Below are 18,384 nucleotides of genomic sequence, written 5' to 3' on the forward strand. Positions count from 1 at the left end.
TTGTCCTTAGATGACCAGGCTCTGGCTTTACGGCACGCAGTATAAAAAGAGAGCAGCACATCGTGCTAACATCTATTGAAAATAATGCCATGTCACGCCTCTTTCCTAATGGTGGCCATGTATGCTTTGATGATCAATTTCTTATCTGATCAATCCCTTCTGATAAGATTAACTGATCTATAGTCGACAACCCATTCTGACAACCCATTCTATCATTTTGCCACTGGCAGAGAAGTGGATTTTGATCAATATTTATTCATTTTTATTCTTTTCAGGTACTTAGTGTAAATAGCACCATCAATTTACGCAGCGATTCACACATATATATATATATATATATATATATATATATTATCCATTCACATCAGTCTCTGCCCTCAAGGAGCTTACAATCTAAGGTTCCTAACTCACTTTCATACACATACTAGAGCCAATTTAGACTTTCAGCATGTTTTTGGAGTGTTGGAGGAAACTGGAGTACCAGGGCGAAACTCACGCAGGCACATGGGGAACATGGAGACTCTACGCAGGTAGAGCCCTGGTTGGGATTCAAAACAGAAACCCTAAGGCCCCTTTCAGACAGGACAGACTGTTTGTTCGTTTCCATCCAACTCTCATCAGATCTGCCAGGCGGATAGGAACAAAATCCCATCCGTCTGTTTTTAGCGGACCAAATCTGATGTTGGAGGGTGTCAATGGACACATGTTCCATGGAGAACAATAGGAGGTCCCTTTCACGCCAGCAGACCGATCGGGTCCACCTGTCTGTTTTTCAGGCAGACCTGATCAGTCTGCTGCTGGTGTGAAAGGGGCCTAGATCTGCTAGGTGGAAGTGCTAACTACTTAGCCCTGTGCTGCCCATACAATAGCTAAGTTACTATTGATAATATTCCTTCAAGGTCTACCTTCCCAGGGATTGCTGGAAGCTTGATAAATATTCAGACTGGAGCCTCTGTCCCCCCACCCACTATGTTCTGGAAATTTCCACTGAATTCCAGAAGACAGGGGGAGGTAACAGAGCCACAGCCTGTGAAGCACTGCACAGCCTCCTAAGCACAACTATCCCCTGCTCCTCTGCCTACAGCGAAACCAACTAAATTTGCTCAAAAACTAACAAACTAGGAGGGTGTGACACATGTTACTGCTGTGCGTTGGGGTACATTACTATTCATACTGAATGACAAATCTACTTCCCCCCTCCAAACCCAAATCCCACTAAATCACCACTATTACCAGTGGCAGGTGGTGCATTGGGGGCGCAGGGGCGCTGCCCCCCCCTATCCATGCATCCAGCGCCCTAACATGCAGGGCGCCGGACGCATGGATTCCAATGGGGGTTTTTTTTTTTGAAGCACGTGATTAGAGCCAGAGGCTCTAATAGGCTTCAAAAAAGGGTGGGCTCGGGGTGCAGAGCACTGCGCACTGAACCCACCCAGTTGTGTGACAATAGCGAATGAATATTCGCTATTGTCACACGGATCCTCCTCCTGGCCAATCAGGAAGCGGGTCCTGAGACCTGTTTCCCGATTGTCCGAAAGGAGAAGCCATGCCATTGGCCAAGGAGGGGGAGGGAGGAGACACAGAAGACTGAGAGGGAAGCCGCCGCCGCCACCACCACTGCTGCTGACTGTCCACATGTCCAGGGTGAGGGGTGAGTGAGCCGGCGATGGGTGTGCGGGCTGGTGTAGTCCGGGGGGGGTATGGTGTGTGGGCTGGTGTGATCCGGGGGGGGGGGGTATGGTGTGGTTCCGGTATGGTGTGGTCCCTCTGCCGCCGCCCCCGGCCCATGGAGCACCAGCCGCCACTGACTATTACCACCCCCCCCCCCATACTTCTAAAATATTACTTACCCTCTGTTGCCCCTCAAATGCCTCATTTCAACACAAATCCCCTCCCCCTCAATCTCTTTGTGTTGCCCCCCCTCTTCTTCACATGATGCCACAGGGCCCATGATACCTCCTGCCCACCCCTTGCCCCGGCCCTGCTTTTACAAACCCAGATATTACCTTGCCAAAGTGGCAGTGACATTATCACTGTGTTGTGCATAGCCTGTGCAGAGAGCTGAGCTGTGGGAGGGACCTGACAGACCCACCCACTATAGGCTGCCTGCAGAAAACTGCAGGAGGGGGCGGAGACAAGACCAGTCACCCTGCACAAGGAGAGAGAGCAGCAGCGACTGGTCCTTATTACAGGAAGCTCCCGCACCGAGGTAAGATTTCAGCACAGATCTGGAGGAAATACAAAAAGCACAACAAGATCCATGGAAAAATACACATGATGAATGTATTTGGACATTATTTGCTTATCCTGGAGGCCAGCTTTAAAATAAATGGGCTATCAACGCACAACAAAATTTGTTTAAGCTCAGTGCAATGCATGCATCATTTGTGTCTGTGCGACTTGCTGCGTTTTTTTAGATATGCGTTGAGGTGCATTGAAACGCACATCTGCAGTTTTGCACTGCGGTAACGTGCGTTGTGGTGTTCTATCTTATACCAAAAGTGGCGTCATTTTTCAGAAACGATTTTAGGATGATTATATGTAACCTGTTGTACTAGTAAAGCGATGTTCTTTAAACACGAACCGTATACCGGATAAAATGATAACGTGGTGGGTGTACAGAGATGTAATTCCAGTCTGTCTTACCTCCCCCATCCCTGGCAATGCTGAGTTTATATAACAGTCAGATGGGGATAGCAGAGCTTCCTCTCACCTCCTCCTCCTACTGCTAACAGAGAGACCAAGCCTCGTCTATGGTGACGATAGGCGTGAAGAGCAGCGCAGACAGGTGACCTGTGCATGGAGCTGGTGGAGTCCAATATTCTACCAGACACATCGGAGAGAGAAGAGTACAATGGAGGAACCATCCAAAGGAAGGCAATGTTCTACCTACAACCAGGATCTCCAACACAAGGTATACACTCACTGTACATAGAGAACATAGACAGAGGAATATAGAGGTGTGACTGTGGCAAGGTGTGTGCTGAAAACATGCGATGTCAATTACATCTATCTATCTATCTATCATTGATTTATCATTTCTCTATGTCTCTATCAATTATCTATCAATATATTTATATAGAGAGGCATATATCATTGATTTAACATCAATTATCTATCTATCGTTGATTTATAATTTCTCTACGTCTCTATCCATTATCTATCAATATATTTGTATAAATAGACATATATAATTGATTTATCATCAACTATCTATCTATCTATCTATCTATCTATCTATCTATCTATCTATCTATCTATCTATCTATCTATCTATCTATCTATCTATCTATCTATCTATCTATCTATCTATCTATCTATCTATCATTGATTTATTATCTATGTCTTTCATTACTTTCTTTCTTTCTTTCTTTCTCATACAGTATATCATTTATGTAGGTAGATACAGTATATAGACAGACAGCTTAAGAAAGAAAATAAGGAAAGAAAGAAAGAAAAAGAAAGAGAGAGAAAAATAAAGAGAGAAAGAAAGAGCGAAGGAGAAAGAGAGCGAAAGCGAGAGAGAGGGAAAGAAAGAAAGAGCGCAATAAAGAAAGAAAGAGAGAGAGGGAGAGAAAGAAAGAAAGAGAGAGCGAAAGAAAGAGAGAAAGAGAAAAGAAAGAGAGAGACGGAGAGAAAGAAAGAAAGAATGAGAGAGAGAGAGAGAGAGAAAAAGAAAGAAAGAAAGAATGAAATAGAGAGAAAGAAAGAAAGAAAGAAAGAAAGAAAGAAAGAATGAAATAGAAAGAGAGAAAGAAAAACATATTTCTTTCTTTTATATATCTAGATATATATCATTTATGTATCAGAGATAGATATATAGAAAGACAGACAGACAGGGAGATAGAAAGAAAGAAAGAAAGAAAGAAAGAAAGAAAGAAAGAAAGAAAGAAAGAAAGAAAGAAAGAAAGAAAGAAAGAAAGAAAGAAGGAAAGGTAGATAGACAGAAAATAGAAACCATCCCCATGATCTATCTATGAAGAGACTTGGCAAAACTAACATTCCCTTAGCTTAGTATATAAGGTGAAGCGACATTCATTGTAATCATCCAGTCAAGCAAAAGTAAAAATCTTGTCTTTCATTTTCCCTTGCATGTAATTGGGTGAACACAGCCGCACCTTATGTACTTACCTATGCCAAGTGAACATTTAGCAAATAAACCCCGCTGCGTGCATGATTATATATCTTGCCCAGCTTATCATCAAAAAAATATGAGAGATGCCATTTTCCTTATGAAAAATACAAGTTGTCTGGCCATCATGTTTAACCTCTACAGTCCCTGACACAGGACATGCACACAGATTGGGACAGTCTGAGCAAAGTCAGCCTTCCTTATCTGCATGCTTTTTCCGGGTCAGTGATGAAAAGTAAGAGGACCGGCGTGAAAGCCAGCTATGTAGCATTTTCAAAAGGAGGTTAGCCTTGGTAGTTTCTGTATTTCTCTTGTGATATGTTTATGTCACTATGTAACTGTGATGTTGGACAAAATAATATAGGAGGCAGGCATCTCCTACTCTAGCCATGTATAGTTTGGTGTGTGAAGCTCCGACAGCAGCATGTTTCAGGCACTGGGGAAGGAAAAGTAATAACTGCAGCCTCTGAAGATGTTGTCACATATTCCAACTTGTAGCAAATGTAAAGAATGGATGGTGCTGATAGAACTCTGTGCTAGTTGTACGTTTAAGCATTTTACCAGTGAGCAGTCGTTATTATATTCAGGTAAAAATATGTTTTTAATAAATTTTAATAGTCGTATGTCCATAAAGAGGAATTTTTTTTTACTTATGAACAGAGTAGGGAAGGGTTAAAATCTCTGTCTGGTCTTTATTGCTGCCTGTGACCCCCCCATGGGGAGACGACCATATAATTAGTTACAATAGTCACTGGGGAGAGGACATGAGTGAAAATTTCTGAAACTATGACACAGACAGCAGTTAAAAAAAACAAAAAACCTCTAAGCCTAACACTCCATCCAAAGCTAAAAACATGGTTGTAATTCCACCATAAAAGATGCATAGAATATATGATACATTTACGTTAAAGCTGAACTCCGGGCAGATATAAAAGACACAGATTAATGCAGTACAGTAATCATCAATACATTGTACACGTACTTTGTAAATTAAAAAGCAGTATAAGCTGTGAGAGAAAGAAGCAGCACAATGATATCATGTGCTAACAAGAATTAAGCTGATAGGAGGAGAGAGCAAAGTGACAGAGAGATAAGGGGCATAAGTTTGCTGCTTCTCCTTTCATTGTCCAGTCACAAGTTGGGGGCTCGTCCGGGATGACCTTGGCTGAATGATGCTGACCATCAAAGTGAGGATATCTTGTGGCAGTGAAAAAAGTACTGTGGGGAAAATCCCTGGATTGATAGTGACTATGGCAATAGAAACAGTTTTTTTTTTCTTTTATTGGGCTTTTCAGTTTTTTTCATATTACTTTAGGCTGGAGTTCTGCTTTAATGTAAGAGGTCCTTTATAATAATGGATTCCTATATGAATATCCTGGACAGCAGTGCTCTATTTCTCATTCTTGTTTCTCGGGTATTGGCTGTAAATTTTGCATTGCTGTTTGTTTTCTGCATCTTCCTCCCACGCCTACATCTGCTGTTAAGTGATCACTTCGCTGCCAATTAATATAAAAATGTTTAAGAAGCTTTTACAGTACAATACGCAGTACTTCTCTAACAAAACGCACAGTAGCCACAGCATATGAGGAAAATGAAGGGCGCGTTTAAATTTTTTGTGGCGCTCTTTATGGCGTATCTATGTGCGTTTCATGAAGGCAGCCCATTGAAATGAATGTTTAGCTTACTTATCAGAATGTCCCAAAATCTAAAAGTGGGGTCAGTTTACTCTATATGCGTCATCGACCACCACTAAGCTGGTAATGAAGTGTCAGATGTGTGAAGTAACATATCAGGCTGGTCATGGAGCTTGTAACATTGCGGCGGACAGATCGGACCCTTGACTGACATTTTTGACACTTTTGGGGGTACCAGTGACATTACTACAGTAATCAGTGCTATACATATGCACTGTTATTGTAAAAATGACACTGGCGGGGAAGGGGTTAATTTTTATTGGTGATAAAGGGGTTAATGTATGCCTGGTGCTTACTGACGTGTGTGGGGGGAGGTGACTGAGTGACACAGGGACAGATTGCAGGTTCAGCTAAGCTGAACCTTGCAATCTGACCCTGTCTGTCACTTAGGAGATCCGCCCGCTTGTGTTTACACAAGTGCGCGGATCACCACACTCGATTCCCTGACAATCGGGGAAGAGCGGCGGTGATCACCGCCGCTCCTCCCCTGGCCCGACTCCTGCTGTAACTGAATACAGCGGGAGCGAGCCTCCGGCGGCGCACGCGAGCTTCCGGAGGCGCGCGCGCGCCGCCCACAAGGGGAGGAGTCCAGCGACGTAGGTCTACGTCGCTGGACGGGAACGAGCCACTTTGCCGCAGTACAGTCAACGTGACTGGTCGGCAAGTGGTTAATGACCAGGCCACTTTTTTCAACTTGGCACCGCGTGATTTTAACAGACAATTGTGCGGTCATGCAACGCTGTACCCAAACAAAATGTACCTCCTTTTTTTCCCCACAAATAGAGATTTCTTTTGGTGGTATTTGATCACCTCTGCAATTTTTGTTTTTTGCGCTATAAACAAAAAAAGAGCGAGAATTCTGAAAGAAATATATATTTTTTGCATTCTGCTATATAACATTCTCAAAAAAAATTAAAAATCAAATTTTTTTAACATTCTAAACCAATTTGTTTTCTGCTACATATTTTTGGTAAAAAAAAAATCGCAATAAGCGTATTTTGATTGGTTTGCGCAAAAGTTATTGCGTTTACTAACTGCGGGAAAGATTTATGTCATTTGTATTGTTTTTTTTTTAGTGGTATGGGGGTGTTTTTGGGGTGATGTGCCCTTTGACCTCAAAACATGGTGTGTATTATGGCATCCAAAGAGTTCAAAATCTCATCTGACCAGACTATAATCTCCCAGTAATTCACAGGGTTGTCTAAAAGTTACAAACCCATAGTATGTATGTGAGCCGCTCAGGCTGCTAGGAAGTATAGTCCTGTGCCTTCTGCTGTGAGTGCTGCCTGGGAAGGAGTCTGGGAAGGAGCCTGCCCATGCTCCAAACAATGACAGATAGAGCAGAAGATCCCAGAAGCTGCACATCAGAACAAGACTTGCTGTGTGTAGACAAGTGGCAGTCTCAGCCATACCCCCAACGCGTTTCACTCCACCCACTGGAGCTTACTCATGCGGATGGAGCCTCTAGTTCAGTGATGGCGAACTTTGGCACCCCAGATGTTTTGGAACTACATTTCCCATGATGCTCAACTAGACTGCAGAGTGAATGAGCCTCATGGGAAATGTAGTTCCAAAACATCTGGGGTGCCAAGGCTCGCCATCACTGCTCTAGTTGGAGGGGTCAGTTTACTCTATATGCGTCATCGACCACCACTAAGCTGGTAATGAAGTGTCAGGTGTGTGACGTAACATATCAGGCTGGTCATGGAGCTTGTATCATTAGGAAGGTCTCAATCTCCGTTTGTAGCGTGTCTTGTTAGAGTTTTTCTTTACCCCTTTATTTATGTAGCAGAATTTTATTGGGTATTTCCCCCCTTTTCAAATTTTTTGTTTTTAGGAACCATACTAGTAAAGCTTTTTGGTCTTTTATGGAGGAGGGGAAGGAAGGGGGGGAGGGGGGTGTAAGTATTTATATTTTAGCTACACCACCGCATATCTTTGCACTTTTCTTCATCCAAACACAGAATAAACTGGAGGCTGGCCAGTCAAGCAAAGAGATTTTCTATAGTAGCTTTACCCATAGACCTTCCTAATGATACAGGTTCTATGACCAGCCTGATATGTTACTTCACTTCATTACCCACTTAGTGGTGGCCGATGATGCATATAAACCACTCTCTCCAGCAGGAGGCTGCATCCCCATCAGTAAGCTCCAGTGAGCTGAGTGAAACGCGTCGGAGGCATGGCCTATCGGGGGCCAGGGCTGAGACTGCCACTTGACTACACACAGCAGGTCTTGTTCTGATGTGCAGCTCCTGGGATCTTCTGTTCTTATCTGTCATTGCCTAAATGTTGTCCAGCAAACTATAAATGAGCTTCAACATGCGTTTTCTTCAGCAATGGAGTCTTGTGTGGTGAGCGTGCATACAGGCCATGGCATTGCCTGTGCATTACTTATTGTTTTCTTTGAAACAATTGTGATCATTGGCTCTTGGACAGCTCTTCTGATAATTCTTTTCACTCCTTTGTCAGAAACATGCGAGGAGCGCCTGATCCTGGCCGAATTATGGTAAAATTATATTCTTTAAATTTCCAGATTATGGCCCCAACAGTGTTTACCGGAACATTCAGAAGTTTAGAAATCCTTCTGAGACCAATGCCATCAGTATGTTTTGCAACAATAAGGTTGCAAAGGTCTTGAGAGAACTCTTTGCTTTTAACCATCATGAGATGTTTCTTGTGTGGCACTTTGGTAATGAGACATCTTTTTATAGGCCATCAGTTGAGACTGAACCAGCTGATAATAATTTGCACTGACAGGGGATTGGATTGCTTTCTAATTACAGATAGATTTCAGATGGTGTCTTGGCTTTCCATGCCTTTTGCACCTCCCTTTCTTCATGTGTTCATTACCTTTCCCCTGCATCATTCTATTCTATTACACATAACTTAAATTCAGAACTTATTTGTTTTGGTTTCTTTATATGAATGGCTTGCATGGGTTGTTACCGACATGCGATGAAAAATTTAATGTCAATTGCACCTTTAGAAAAATATTTACCTAGAAAAATGTTGACGTGTTCAATACTTATTCTACCCACTGAAAGAGAGAAGGAGGGAGAGAGAGAGAGAGAGAGAGGGAGAGAGGGAGAATGAGAATGGGATAGAGGGGGGGGGAGACAGGGTGGGATGGAGAGAGAGAGGGAACGAGAGAGAGAGAGGGGGGAGAGAGAGAGAGAGAGAGAAGGGGATGGAGAGAGAGAGAGAGTGTTATAGAGGGAGAGATAGAGAGAGATTGAGAGAATGGGATAGAGAGAGAGAGAGAGTGTTATAGAGGAAGAGAGAGAGAGAGGGAGGGAGAAGGAGATAGAGAGAAAGTGGGATAGAGAGAATGAGAATGGGATAGAGGGGGGGAGACAGGGTGGGATGGAGAGAGAGAGAGGGAAAGAGAGAGAGAGGGGGGATAGAGAGAGAGGGTGTTATAGAGGGAGAGATAGAGAGAGAGAGAGGGGGGAGGAGATAGAGAGAAAGTGGGATAGAGCGAGAGAGAGAGAGAAGGAGAGGGGGGGGGGTAGAGAGAGATGGGGGAGAGAGAGAGAGAGAGAAAGTGGGACAGACAGAGGGAAAAGTTGAGAGAGAGAGAAGGATAGAGAGAGAGGGGGGGGGGAGGAGAGCGAGAATATTGTAGAGAAGAATGGGGAGAGAGAGAGAGTGGGACAGACAGAGGGAGAAGGGGAGAGAGGGAGAGAGATAATGTGGTCGAAAGAAGGAGAGAGAGAGGGAAGGGGAGAGATGGAGAGAATGAAGGGAAGATAGAGAGAAGGGGGGAGAGAAGAGGGGAGAGAGAGATAGAAGGGGGGAGAGAGGGGGGGGAGAATGGGATAGAGAGAGAGAAGGAGAGAAAGAGAGAAGGGGAGGAGAGAAAGAGATGGGGAGGGAGAGAGAAGGGGGGGGAGAGAAAGAGAAGTGGGGGAGAGGGAGAATGGGAGAGAGAGAATGGGATAGAAAGTGGGGGGAGAGAGAGAGAATAAGGAGAAGAGAGAGAGATAGAGAAGGGGGGAGAAAGATAGAAGGTGGGGGAGAGAAGGGAGTAGATAGAAAAGGGGGGGGAGGAGGGGGAGAAAGAGAGAGAAGGAGGGGGAGAGGGAGATTTTAGGTTTAAATCTAGAGTGGTTACATAGTAAGTCAGGTTGAAAAAAGACACAAGTCCATCTGGCTGACCAATAAAAAACAAAAAACAGTAAAGAAAACCCAACCATACAATCCCATATACACAATCCTATACCCGCAGTTAATCCAGAGGAAGGCGAAATAACCCAGCAAAGCATGATGCAATTTGCTACAGCAGGGGAAAAATTCCTTCCTAATCCCCCCGAGAGGCAATCTGATAATCCCTGGATCCAGTGGTGGGATTCAGCCGGTTCGCACCGGTTCCATAGAACCGGTTGCTAACTTTCTGCAAGTTCGCAGAACCGGCTGAATCCCTCTGCGCGTCTGAGGAAGCGCAGGACAATTGAATGTCCCGCGCTCGGACAGACGTGGCGGCCGGGGGGCGGAGCAGTGCGCTCCTCCCCGCCCATTCTGTGACAATAGCAATTAGCTATTGTCACATGATCCTCCTCCTGGCCAATCAGGGAGCCGGTCCTCCCGCTTCCTGATTGGCCGAAAGGCAAACACCGTGCCATTGGACGAGGAGGAGGCGCCGCGGGAGGACTCGGAGACGCGGGGAGCCGACTGCGAGACCGTCCATGAGGTAAGTGCATGGGTCTCGCGGGGGGGGGGATCGCTGGCACTCTGCAATTGGGGGGCAATGTTGTGGCTGGCACTCTGCAATTTGGGGCAATGCTGTGGCTGGCGCTCTGCAATTGGGGGCAATGTTGTGGCTGGCACTCTGCAATTGGGGGCAATGTTGTGGCTGGCGCTCTGCAATTGGAGGCAATGTTGTGGCTGGCACTCTGCAATTTGGGGCAATGCTGTGGCTGGCACTCTGCAATTGGGGCAATGCTGTGGCTGGCACTCTGCAATTTGGGGCAATGCTGTGGCTGGCGCTCTGCAATTGGGGGCAATACTCTGGCTGGCGCTCTGCAATTTGGGGCAATGCTGTGGCTGGCGCTCTGCAATTTGGGGCAATGTTGTGGCTGGCACTCTGCAATTGGGGGCAATGCTGTGGCTGGCGCTCTGCAATTGGGGGCAATGTTGTGGCTGGCACTCTGCAATTTGGGGCAATGCTGTGGCTGGCGCTCTGCAATTGGGGGCAATACTCTGGCTGGCACTCTGCAATTGGGGGCAATACTCTGGCTGGCACTCTGCAATTGGGGGCAATGTTGTGGCTGGCGCTCTGCAATTGGGGGCAATGTTGTGGCTGGCACTCTGCAATTTGGGGCAATGCTGTGGCTGGCGCTCTGCAATTGGGGGCAATGCTGTGGCTGGCGCTCTGCAATTGGGGGCAATACTCTGGCTGGCGCTCTGCAATTTGGGGCAATGCTGGGGCTGGCACTCTGCAATTGGGGGCAATGCTGTGGCTGGCGCTCTGCAATTGGGGGCAATACTCTGGCTGGCACTCTGCAATCATTAGGGGCAATGCTGTGGCTGGCACTCTGCAATCATTGGGGGCAATGCTGTGGCTGGCACTCTGCAATCATTGGGGGCAATGCTGTGGCTGGCACTCTGCAATCATTGGGGGCAATGCTGTGGCTGGCACTCTGCAATCATTAGGGGCAATGCTGTGGCTGGCACTCTGCAATCATTGGGGGCAATGCTGTGGCTGGCACTCTGCAATCATTGGGGGCAATGCTGTGGCTGGCACTCTGCAATCATTGGGGGCAATGCTGTGGCTGGCACTCTGCAATCATTGGGGGCAATGCTGTGGCTGGCACTCTGCAATCATTGGGGGCAATGCTGTGGCTGGCACTCTGCAATCATTGGGGGCAATGCTGTGGCTGACACTCTGCAATCATTGGGGGCAATGCTGTGGCTGGCACTCTGCAATCATTGGGGGCAATGCTGTGGCTGGCACTCTGCAATCATTGGGGGCAATGCTGTGGCTGGCACTCTGCAATCATTGGGGGCAATGCTGTGGTCACTGTGCATTGAAAGGGGGGCACGCTGGTCTCTCTGCATTGAAAGGGGGGCACGCTGGTCACTGTGCATTGAAAGGGGGGCACGCAGCGCTGGTCACTGTGCATTAAAAGGGGGCATGCTGGTCACTGGTCATTGAAAGGGGGCACGCTGGTCTCTCTGCATTGAAAGGGGGGCACGCTGGTCACTGTGCATTAAAGGGAGCATGTACACTGGTCACTGCATTGAAAGGGGGCACGCTGGTCTCTCTGCATTGAAAGGGGGCACTCTGGTCACTGTGCATTGAAGGGGGCATGTACACTGGTCACTGTGCATTAAAGGGGGCATGTACACTGGTCACTGCATTGAAAGGGGGCACGCTGGTCTCTCTGCATTGAAAGGGGGCACTCTGGTCACTGTGCATTGAAGGGGGCATGTACACTGGTCACTGTGCATTGAAAGGGGGCATGTACACTGGTCACTGTGCATTGAAAGGGGGCACGCTGGTCTCTCTGCATTGAAAGGGGGGCACGCTGGTCTGTCTGCATTGAAAGGGGGGCACGCTGGTCTCTCTGCATTGAAAGGGGGGCACGCTGGTCTCTCTGCATTGAAAGGGGGAACGCTGGTCATTCTGCTGGGAAAGTCGGAACTGGTTACTAAAATTTTTGAATCCCACCACTGCCTGGATCCCCTTTACCTATAAATATTAGTATCCATTTATATTACATACAGGACTTTTTTAAAGCAATCTAGTGAGCTGGCCAGATCCACCTCTGGTTGTTTGAGTCTCAGCCAGGCTTTTATTATTTTTGGTTGGTTTATTGTGTCTATCACCTGTGTGAACACGTATTGCATTATAGCAGCACATTCATTATGAGTAGGCTGCCAATGCACTGCAACAGATGAAAAAAAAGGACAAAATGCAGCACAGCACAGCGCACTGTACACTCGTATGCATTGTGCTGTGCTGCGGTGGGTCATGCTTTGGACTTTAGACTGAATGCCATTGTAATGCACCACAAGCAGAGCAGAGCAGGCACTTTTTAATGCATCATTGCAAAGTGTGTTTTAGCGCATGCAATGTTACCGCAATGCACGAATGTGAATGGGCCCTTGGGGACGCACGTGGGAACTTTTTGGGTCCCCTTTAATGGAGGTGCCTGATTGCATCAGCAGCTGCGGTCCCTATGTTGCTGAATCAATTGTTTATCACGATGTGTATGGCTGGCATGAAGATGGAACTCTGAATAATGGATGTGAGTGCACATTTGTGTTTAATATATTCTCACCGTGCATCTGAGAAGAGTGTTTTAGAGCAAATTCAGATATCATTAAATATGGATATGCCCAGTACAGATCACCGGGGACTCAGAGCAGGGCACGGACCGACTTTTCAAGACGAGGAAGAACTTTTTCGAGATGAGGAAGAGAGACACCTCATTGGAGAAAGAACCCCCAATTATACAGACCATGAAGAATTAATACACAGAAATGAAAGAATAAACTTACTAATTATTTCCCTTACATTGGCTATTCAAATAACATTTAACCAGTCACCGACCGTCGCATCGACTTTTTACTGCGGCAGTCAGCCTCTCCTGGGCAAAGCGACGCAGACCTACGTCGCTCGCCCACGAGCCTGTAGGGGGCGAGCGCACGCCGCCGGCGGCACGCTCCCTCCCCCCTCGTTCCCTGCCTAGCCAGCGCATGTGACCGGCGGGTCCAATGTCCGCCGGCCACTCCCGATCTCCCGCAGGAGAGGGAGAAAGACAGACGGCTGAGGTAAACACAGCCGTCTGTCATTCTCCCTGAAGTAATGACAGAGGCTATGCAATCCTGCTATGTAGGATCGCATGTCTCTGTGATTACTTCACTAGCCACGCCCCCTAACAGTTAGAATCACGCCCCTAGGGACACACTAAAACCCTTGATCACCAATAAAGTTAACCCCTTCCCTGCCAGTGTCATTTTTACAGTAACAGTGCAATATTTATAGCACTGATTACTGTAGCAATGTCATTGGTACCCCCAAAAGTGTCAAAAATGTCAGTCAGGGTCCGATCTGTCCGCCACAATGTCGCAGTCCCACAAAAAAAAAATCACAGATCGCCGCCATTACTAGTTTAAAAAAAAAACAATAAAAATTACATAAATCTTCCCATAGTTAGTAAATGCAATAAGTTTTGCGCAAACCAATCAAAATACGCTTATTGCGATTTTTTTTTTACCAAAAATATGTAGCAGAAAACGAATTGGCCTAAAATGTTAAAAATCTTTGATTTTTACATTTTTTTTGAGAATTTCATTTAAAAAAATTAGAAAAATATTGTTATTTTTTCAAAATTGTCGCTCTTTTTTATTGTTTATAGTGCAAAAAATAAAAATCGCAGAGGTGATCAAATACCACCAAAAGAAAGCCCTGTTTGTGGGAAAGAAAGGACGTCAATTTAATTTGGGTACAGCGTCGCACGACCGCGCAATTGTCCGTTAAAGTCACGCAGTGCCGAATCGCAAAATAGGCCCTGGTCTTTGAGCAGCCAAATCCTCCGGGGCAAAAGTGGTTAAAGCTGAACTCCGAGGAAAATCAAAATTAACTTCTGTGTCCTTCCTGCACTGTTAGGGTTAAATGTAATGCTTGTAATGTAAAAAGTAGTTTTAAATAGATTATTCCTCCCTCCCGCAGGTTTCTTTTCTGTTCTGTTTCAAATGCCGCTTTATGCATTGACATTCCTCCTTAGACCCAGCCTGTCTAGACAGTATGGTCACCTGCTGACCTGGCACCATCCACAGGCAGCTTAACTACTTCAGCAGCCTCAGAAGGTTTTACCCCCTTCATGACCAGGCCCTTTTTTGCAATACAGCACCATGTTGTTTTAACTGACAACTGCGCGGTCATGCGACGCTGTACCCAAAAAAATTGTCCTTTTTTTCCCATGAACAGAGCTTTCTTTTGGTGGTATTTGATCACCTCTGCGGTTTTTATTTTTTGCGCTATAAACAAAAAAAAAAAAAACAATTTTGAAAAAAAAAAAAAAAAAACAATATTTTTTTATATTCTGCTATAAAAAATATCCAATACCAAATGTAAAAAATCGAATTTGTTCATCAATTTAGGCCAATATGTATTCTACTAAATATTTTTGGTAAAAAAAAAACCCCAATAGGCGTATATTGATTGGTTTGCGCAAAAGTTATAGCGTCTACAAACTATGGGATATTTTTATGGACTTTTTATTTTTTTAATTGTTTTTTCTAATCATGGCAGCGATCAGCAATATTTAGCGGGACTGCGACATTGCGCCAGACAAATCTGACACTAAGTGATACCTTTTGGGGACCAGTGACACCAATACAGTGAATATTGCTTAAAAAAAAGAATGTACTGTCACTGTATTAATGACATTGGCAGGGAAGGGGTTAACACCAGAGGCGAGCAAAGGGTTAAGTGTGCTCCTAGGGAGTGCTTTCTAACTGGCGGGGAGGGGGGGATGCTGTGACTGGAGGAAAACAGAGATCCGTGTTCCTGCTTAGCAGAAACAAAAAGATCTCCATTTTCCTCTCTCGCAGAACCTGAAACCTATGCTGCTGAAGTAATTCACAGCTTATGGGTGGGGGGGAGTGCACTTTAGCCTTTTGGACTTGGGTGATAAAGGTCCTTATCTCAGCACTGCTCTGAGTTCCCTGAATACATAGGGCCCTAAATTCAGGCACCGCCCTGTCCAGCTGCAGCCTGCCATAGACTTTGACAGGCTGCAGGGCTGGACTGGGGGGACTCACTACAGCTACAATGGTGAATGAAAGCAGCTATACATTCTGCACACACTGCACTGCCACCTACTGGTGTCACTAGAGAAGCACCTTAATGTCAGAAATGATCCTACGGAATAGTTCAGGGGTCCCCAAACTTTTCAGTATGAGGGACACATTGTATAGTTTACAAATAATCACAGTCCAAAAAAAAAAAAAAGAAAGACAGTTTATAAAAAAATTTGGATGAATGAATAAACACGCTGCAAGAAATATATTCACATCAGAAGCCCCTATCACATCAGAGTCCCCTTTTACATCAAGAGCACCCCAATCAAAGCCTCCCATTTCCACATCAGAAGTCCCCTTTTCACATCAGAAGCCCCACATCATGTCAGAATCCCCTTTTCAAATCAGAGGTACCCCTGTCCATCAGATCCCCCTTTTCCATCAGAGTCCCCTGTTTCACATCAAACCCCCCTCCCCTTCACATTAGAAGCCTCCATCACATCAAACCCCCCCCCCCCCCTTCACATTAGAAGCCCCCATCACATCAGAAGCCCCACATCATGTCAGAATCCCCTTTCCAAATCAGAGGTACCCCTGTCCATCAGATCCCCCTTTTCCATCAGAGTCCCCTGTTTCACATCAGAACCCCCCCCCCCCTTCACATTAGAAGCCCCCATTACATCAGAACCCCCCCTCACATTAGAAGCCCCCATTACATCAGAACCCCCCCTTCACATTATTACACTGTCCAGTTCTGGTCGCCAGTCCTCAGGAGGGATGTGTTGGAGCTGGAGAAAGTCCAGAGAAGGGCAACTAAACTGATTAGGGGGTTGGAGGACCTTACCTATGAAGAGCGGCTGCAATCGCTCGATTTATTTTCCCTGGAGAAAAGACGTCTGAGAGGGGACATGATAGCAATTTATAAATATCTTAATGGGGATCTCAGCTTAGAAGAAAAGCTGTTCATTCGAAGGAATTGCATGAGGACTCGAGGACATACAATGCGATTAGAGGAGAAGCGTTTTAACCTCAGGCAACGTGGGGGGTTCTTTACTGTTAGGGCTACAAGATTGTGGAATTGTCTACCACAAGAGGTGGTTTCTGCGGGTAGTATGGTGACTTTCAAAAGACTCTTAGACTTACATCTCAAGGATCAGGAGATTGAGGGCTATGTTAGATGATTACAGTCACACACACCTACACAGGTTGAACTGGATGGACTATTGTCTTTATTCAACCTCGCCTACTATGTAACTATGTAACTATGTAACATTAGAAGCCCCCATTACATCTGAACCCCCCACCTTTCACATTAAAAGCCCCCTTCACATTAGAAGCCCCCATCACATCAGAGATACCCCTGTCCATCAGAATCCCCTCCTCTATCAGAGTCCCCTGTTTCACATCAGAACCCCCCCCCCTTCACATTAGAAGCCCCCATCACGTCAGAACCCCCCCCTTTCACATTAAAAGCTCCCATCACATCAGAACCCCCCCCTCACATTAGAAGCCCCCATCACATCTGAACCCCCCCTTCACATTAGAAGCCCCCATCACATCAGAACCTCCCCCTCCCCTTTCACATTAAAAGCCCCCATCACATCAGAACCCCCCCCTTCACATTAGAAGCCCCCATCACATCAGAGATACCCCTGTCCATCAGAACCCCCCCTTCACATCAGAACCCCCCCTTCACATCAGAAGCCCCCATCACATCAGAAGCCCCATCACATCAGAACCCCCTTCACATTAGAAGCCCCCATCACATCAGAACCCCCACCCTTCACATTAGAAGCCCCCATCACATCAGAGCCCCCCCCCCTTCCTTTCCATCAGAGTCCGCTTTTCACATCAGAAGCCTCTTCTTGTAGCAGGCCCACCCACAGTTGTGTACAGTCTATTACATTAGGGTGTGCACCCAATATATCAAACACACATGCCTCTCTCTGCAGCCTCGGCTGCACTGGAAAGTGAATGAATGGGAAGTGCTCTGTGCTGAGCGGCTTTCTGTTCCTTCATAAACTGAAGCATAGCAAACACAGTTTAACAGAAACTCCCCCCCCCCCAGCAGCCGAGAAGAGGAGAGATGGGAAGCCAGCTGCACTGGGGGGAGGGTGGGGGTACAACACAGGAGGAAGCCTGGGCAGAAGGGAGAATCGGCAGCGCACAGGGTGATTAGGGTGTGCCCAGGCACAACCGGCACACCCCATGCGCACGCCTATGAGCAGGCCAGAGGTGGCCGTTGTGCCATTGTATGGAGGCCCTAGGACTAGACCAGTCAGGGTCAACTTAGCAAATACAGAGGGCCTCATGTGTGGCCACCAACATTCCTGAAGAGCTGCTCAATATTATTTTTAATATTAATGATTAGCATGACATTAAAAAGATAAAACTGTAAATATAAAATAAATAATTATAGTTGTAGAAAAAAAGTTAAGTTCTTTTCCATCTGCTGTTTTTGAGTAAAAAAAAATGGGTCGGTAACTGCAACTTTTGCAGTTTAACCACTTTACCACCGGAGGATTTTGCTGTCTTCCGTCCAGGCCACTTTTTGCGATTCGGCGCTGTGCGACTTCAACTGACAATTGCGCGGTCGTGCGACGCCGTACCCAAACGAAATTTACGTCCTTTTTTTCCCACAAACAGAGCTTTCTTTTGGTGGTATTTGATCACCTGTGCGATTTTTACTTTTTGCGCTATAAACAAAAAAAGAGCGTTTATTTTGAAAAAATAACAATATTTTTAACATTTTTTTATATGAAATTCCCCCCAAAAAAGATGTAAAAACCAATTTTTTAAAAAATT

The 18,384-nt window shown here is 45.8% G+C and overlaps 1 protein-coding gene across 2 annotated transcripts in view; it reads left to right on the forward strand.

The window, feature by feature from the left end:
• The first annotated feature begins 2,683 nt into the window (after window positions 1-2,683).
• The window catches only part of RAB37 (RAB37, member RAS oncogene family), a 113,371-nt gene continuing 97,670 nt past the window's right edge, over window positions 2,684-18,384 (forward strand). For both annotated transcript variants that reach the window (XM_082272368.1, XM_082272370.1), the window contains exon 1: window positions 2,684-2,914. In XM_082272368.1, the coding sequence (XP_082128494.1) occupies window positions 2,855-2,914 (60 nt within the window). In that variant the 5' untranslated portion in view covers window positions 2,684-2,854. The remainder of the gene's footprint in view (window positions 2,915-18,384) is intronic.

The sequence above is a fragment of the Pelophylax lessonae genome, assembly GCF_965119305.1.
Source record: "Pelophylax lessonae genome assembly, chromosome: 11".
In the NCBI taxonomy this organism is placed as follows: Eukaryota; Metazoa; Chordata; class Amphibia; order Anura; family Ranidae; genus Pelophylax; species Pelophylax lessonae.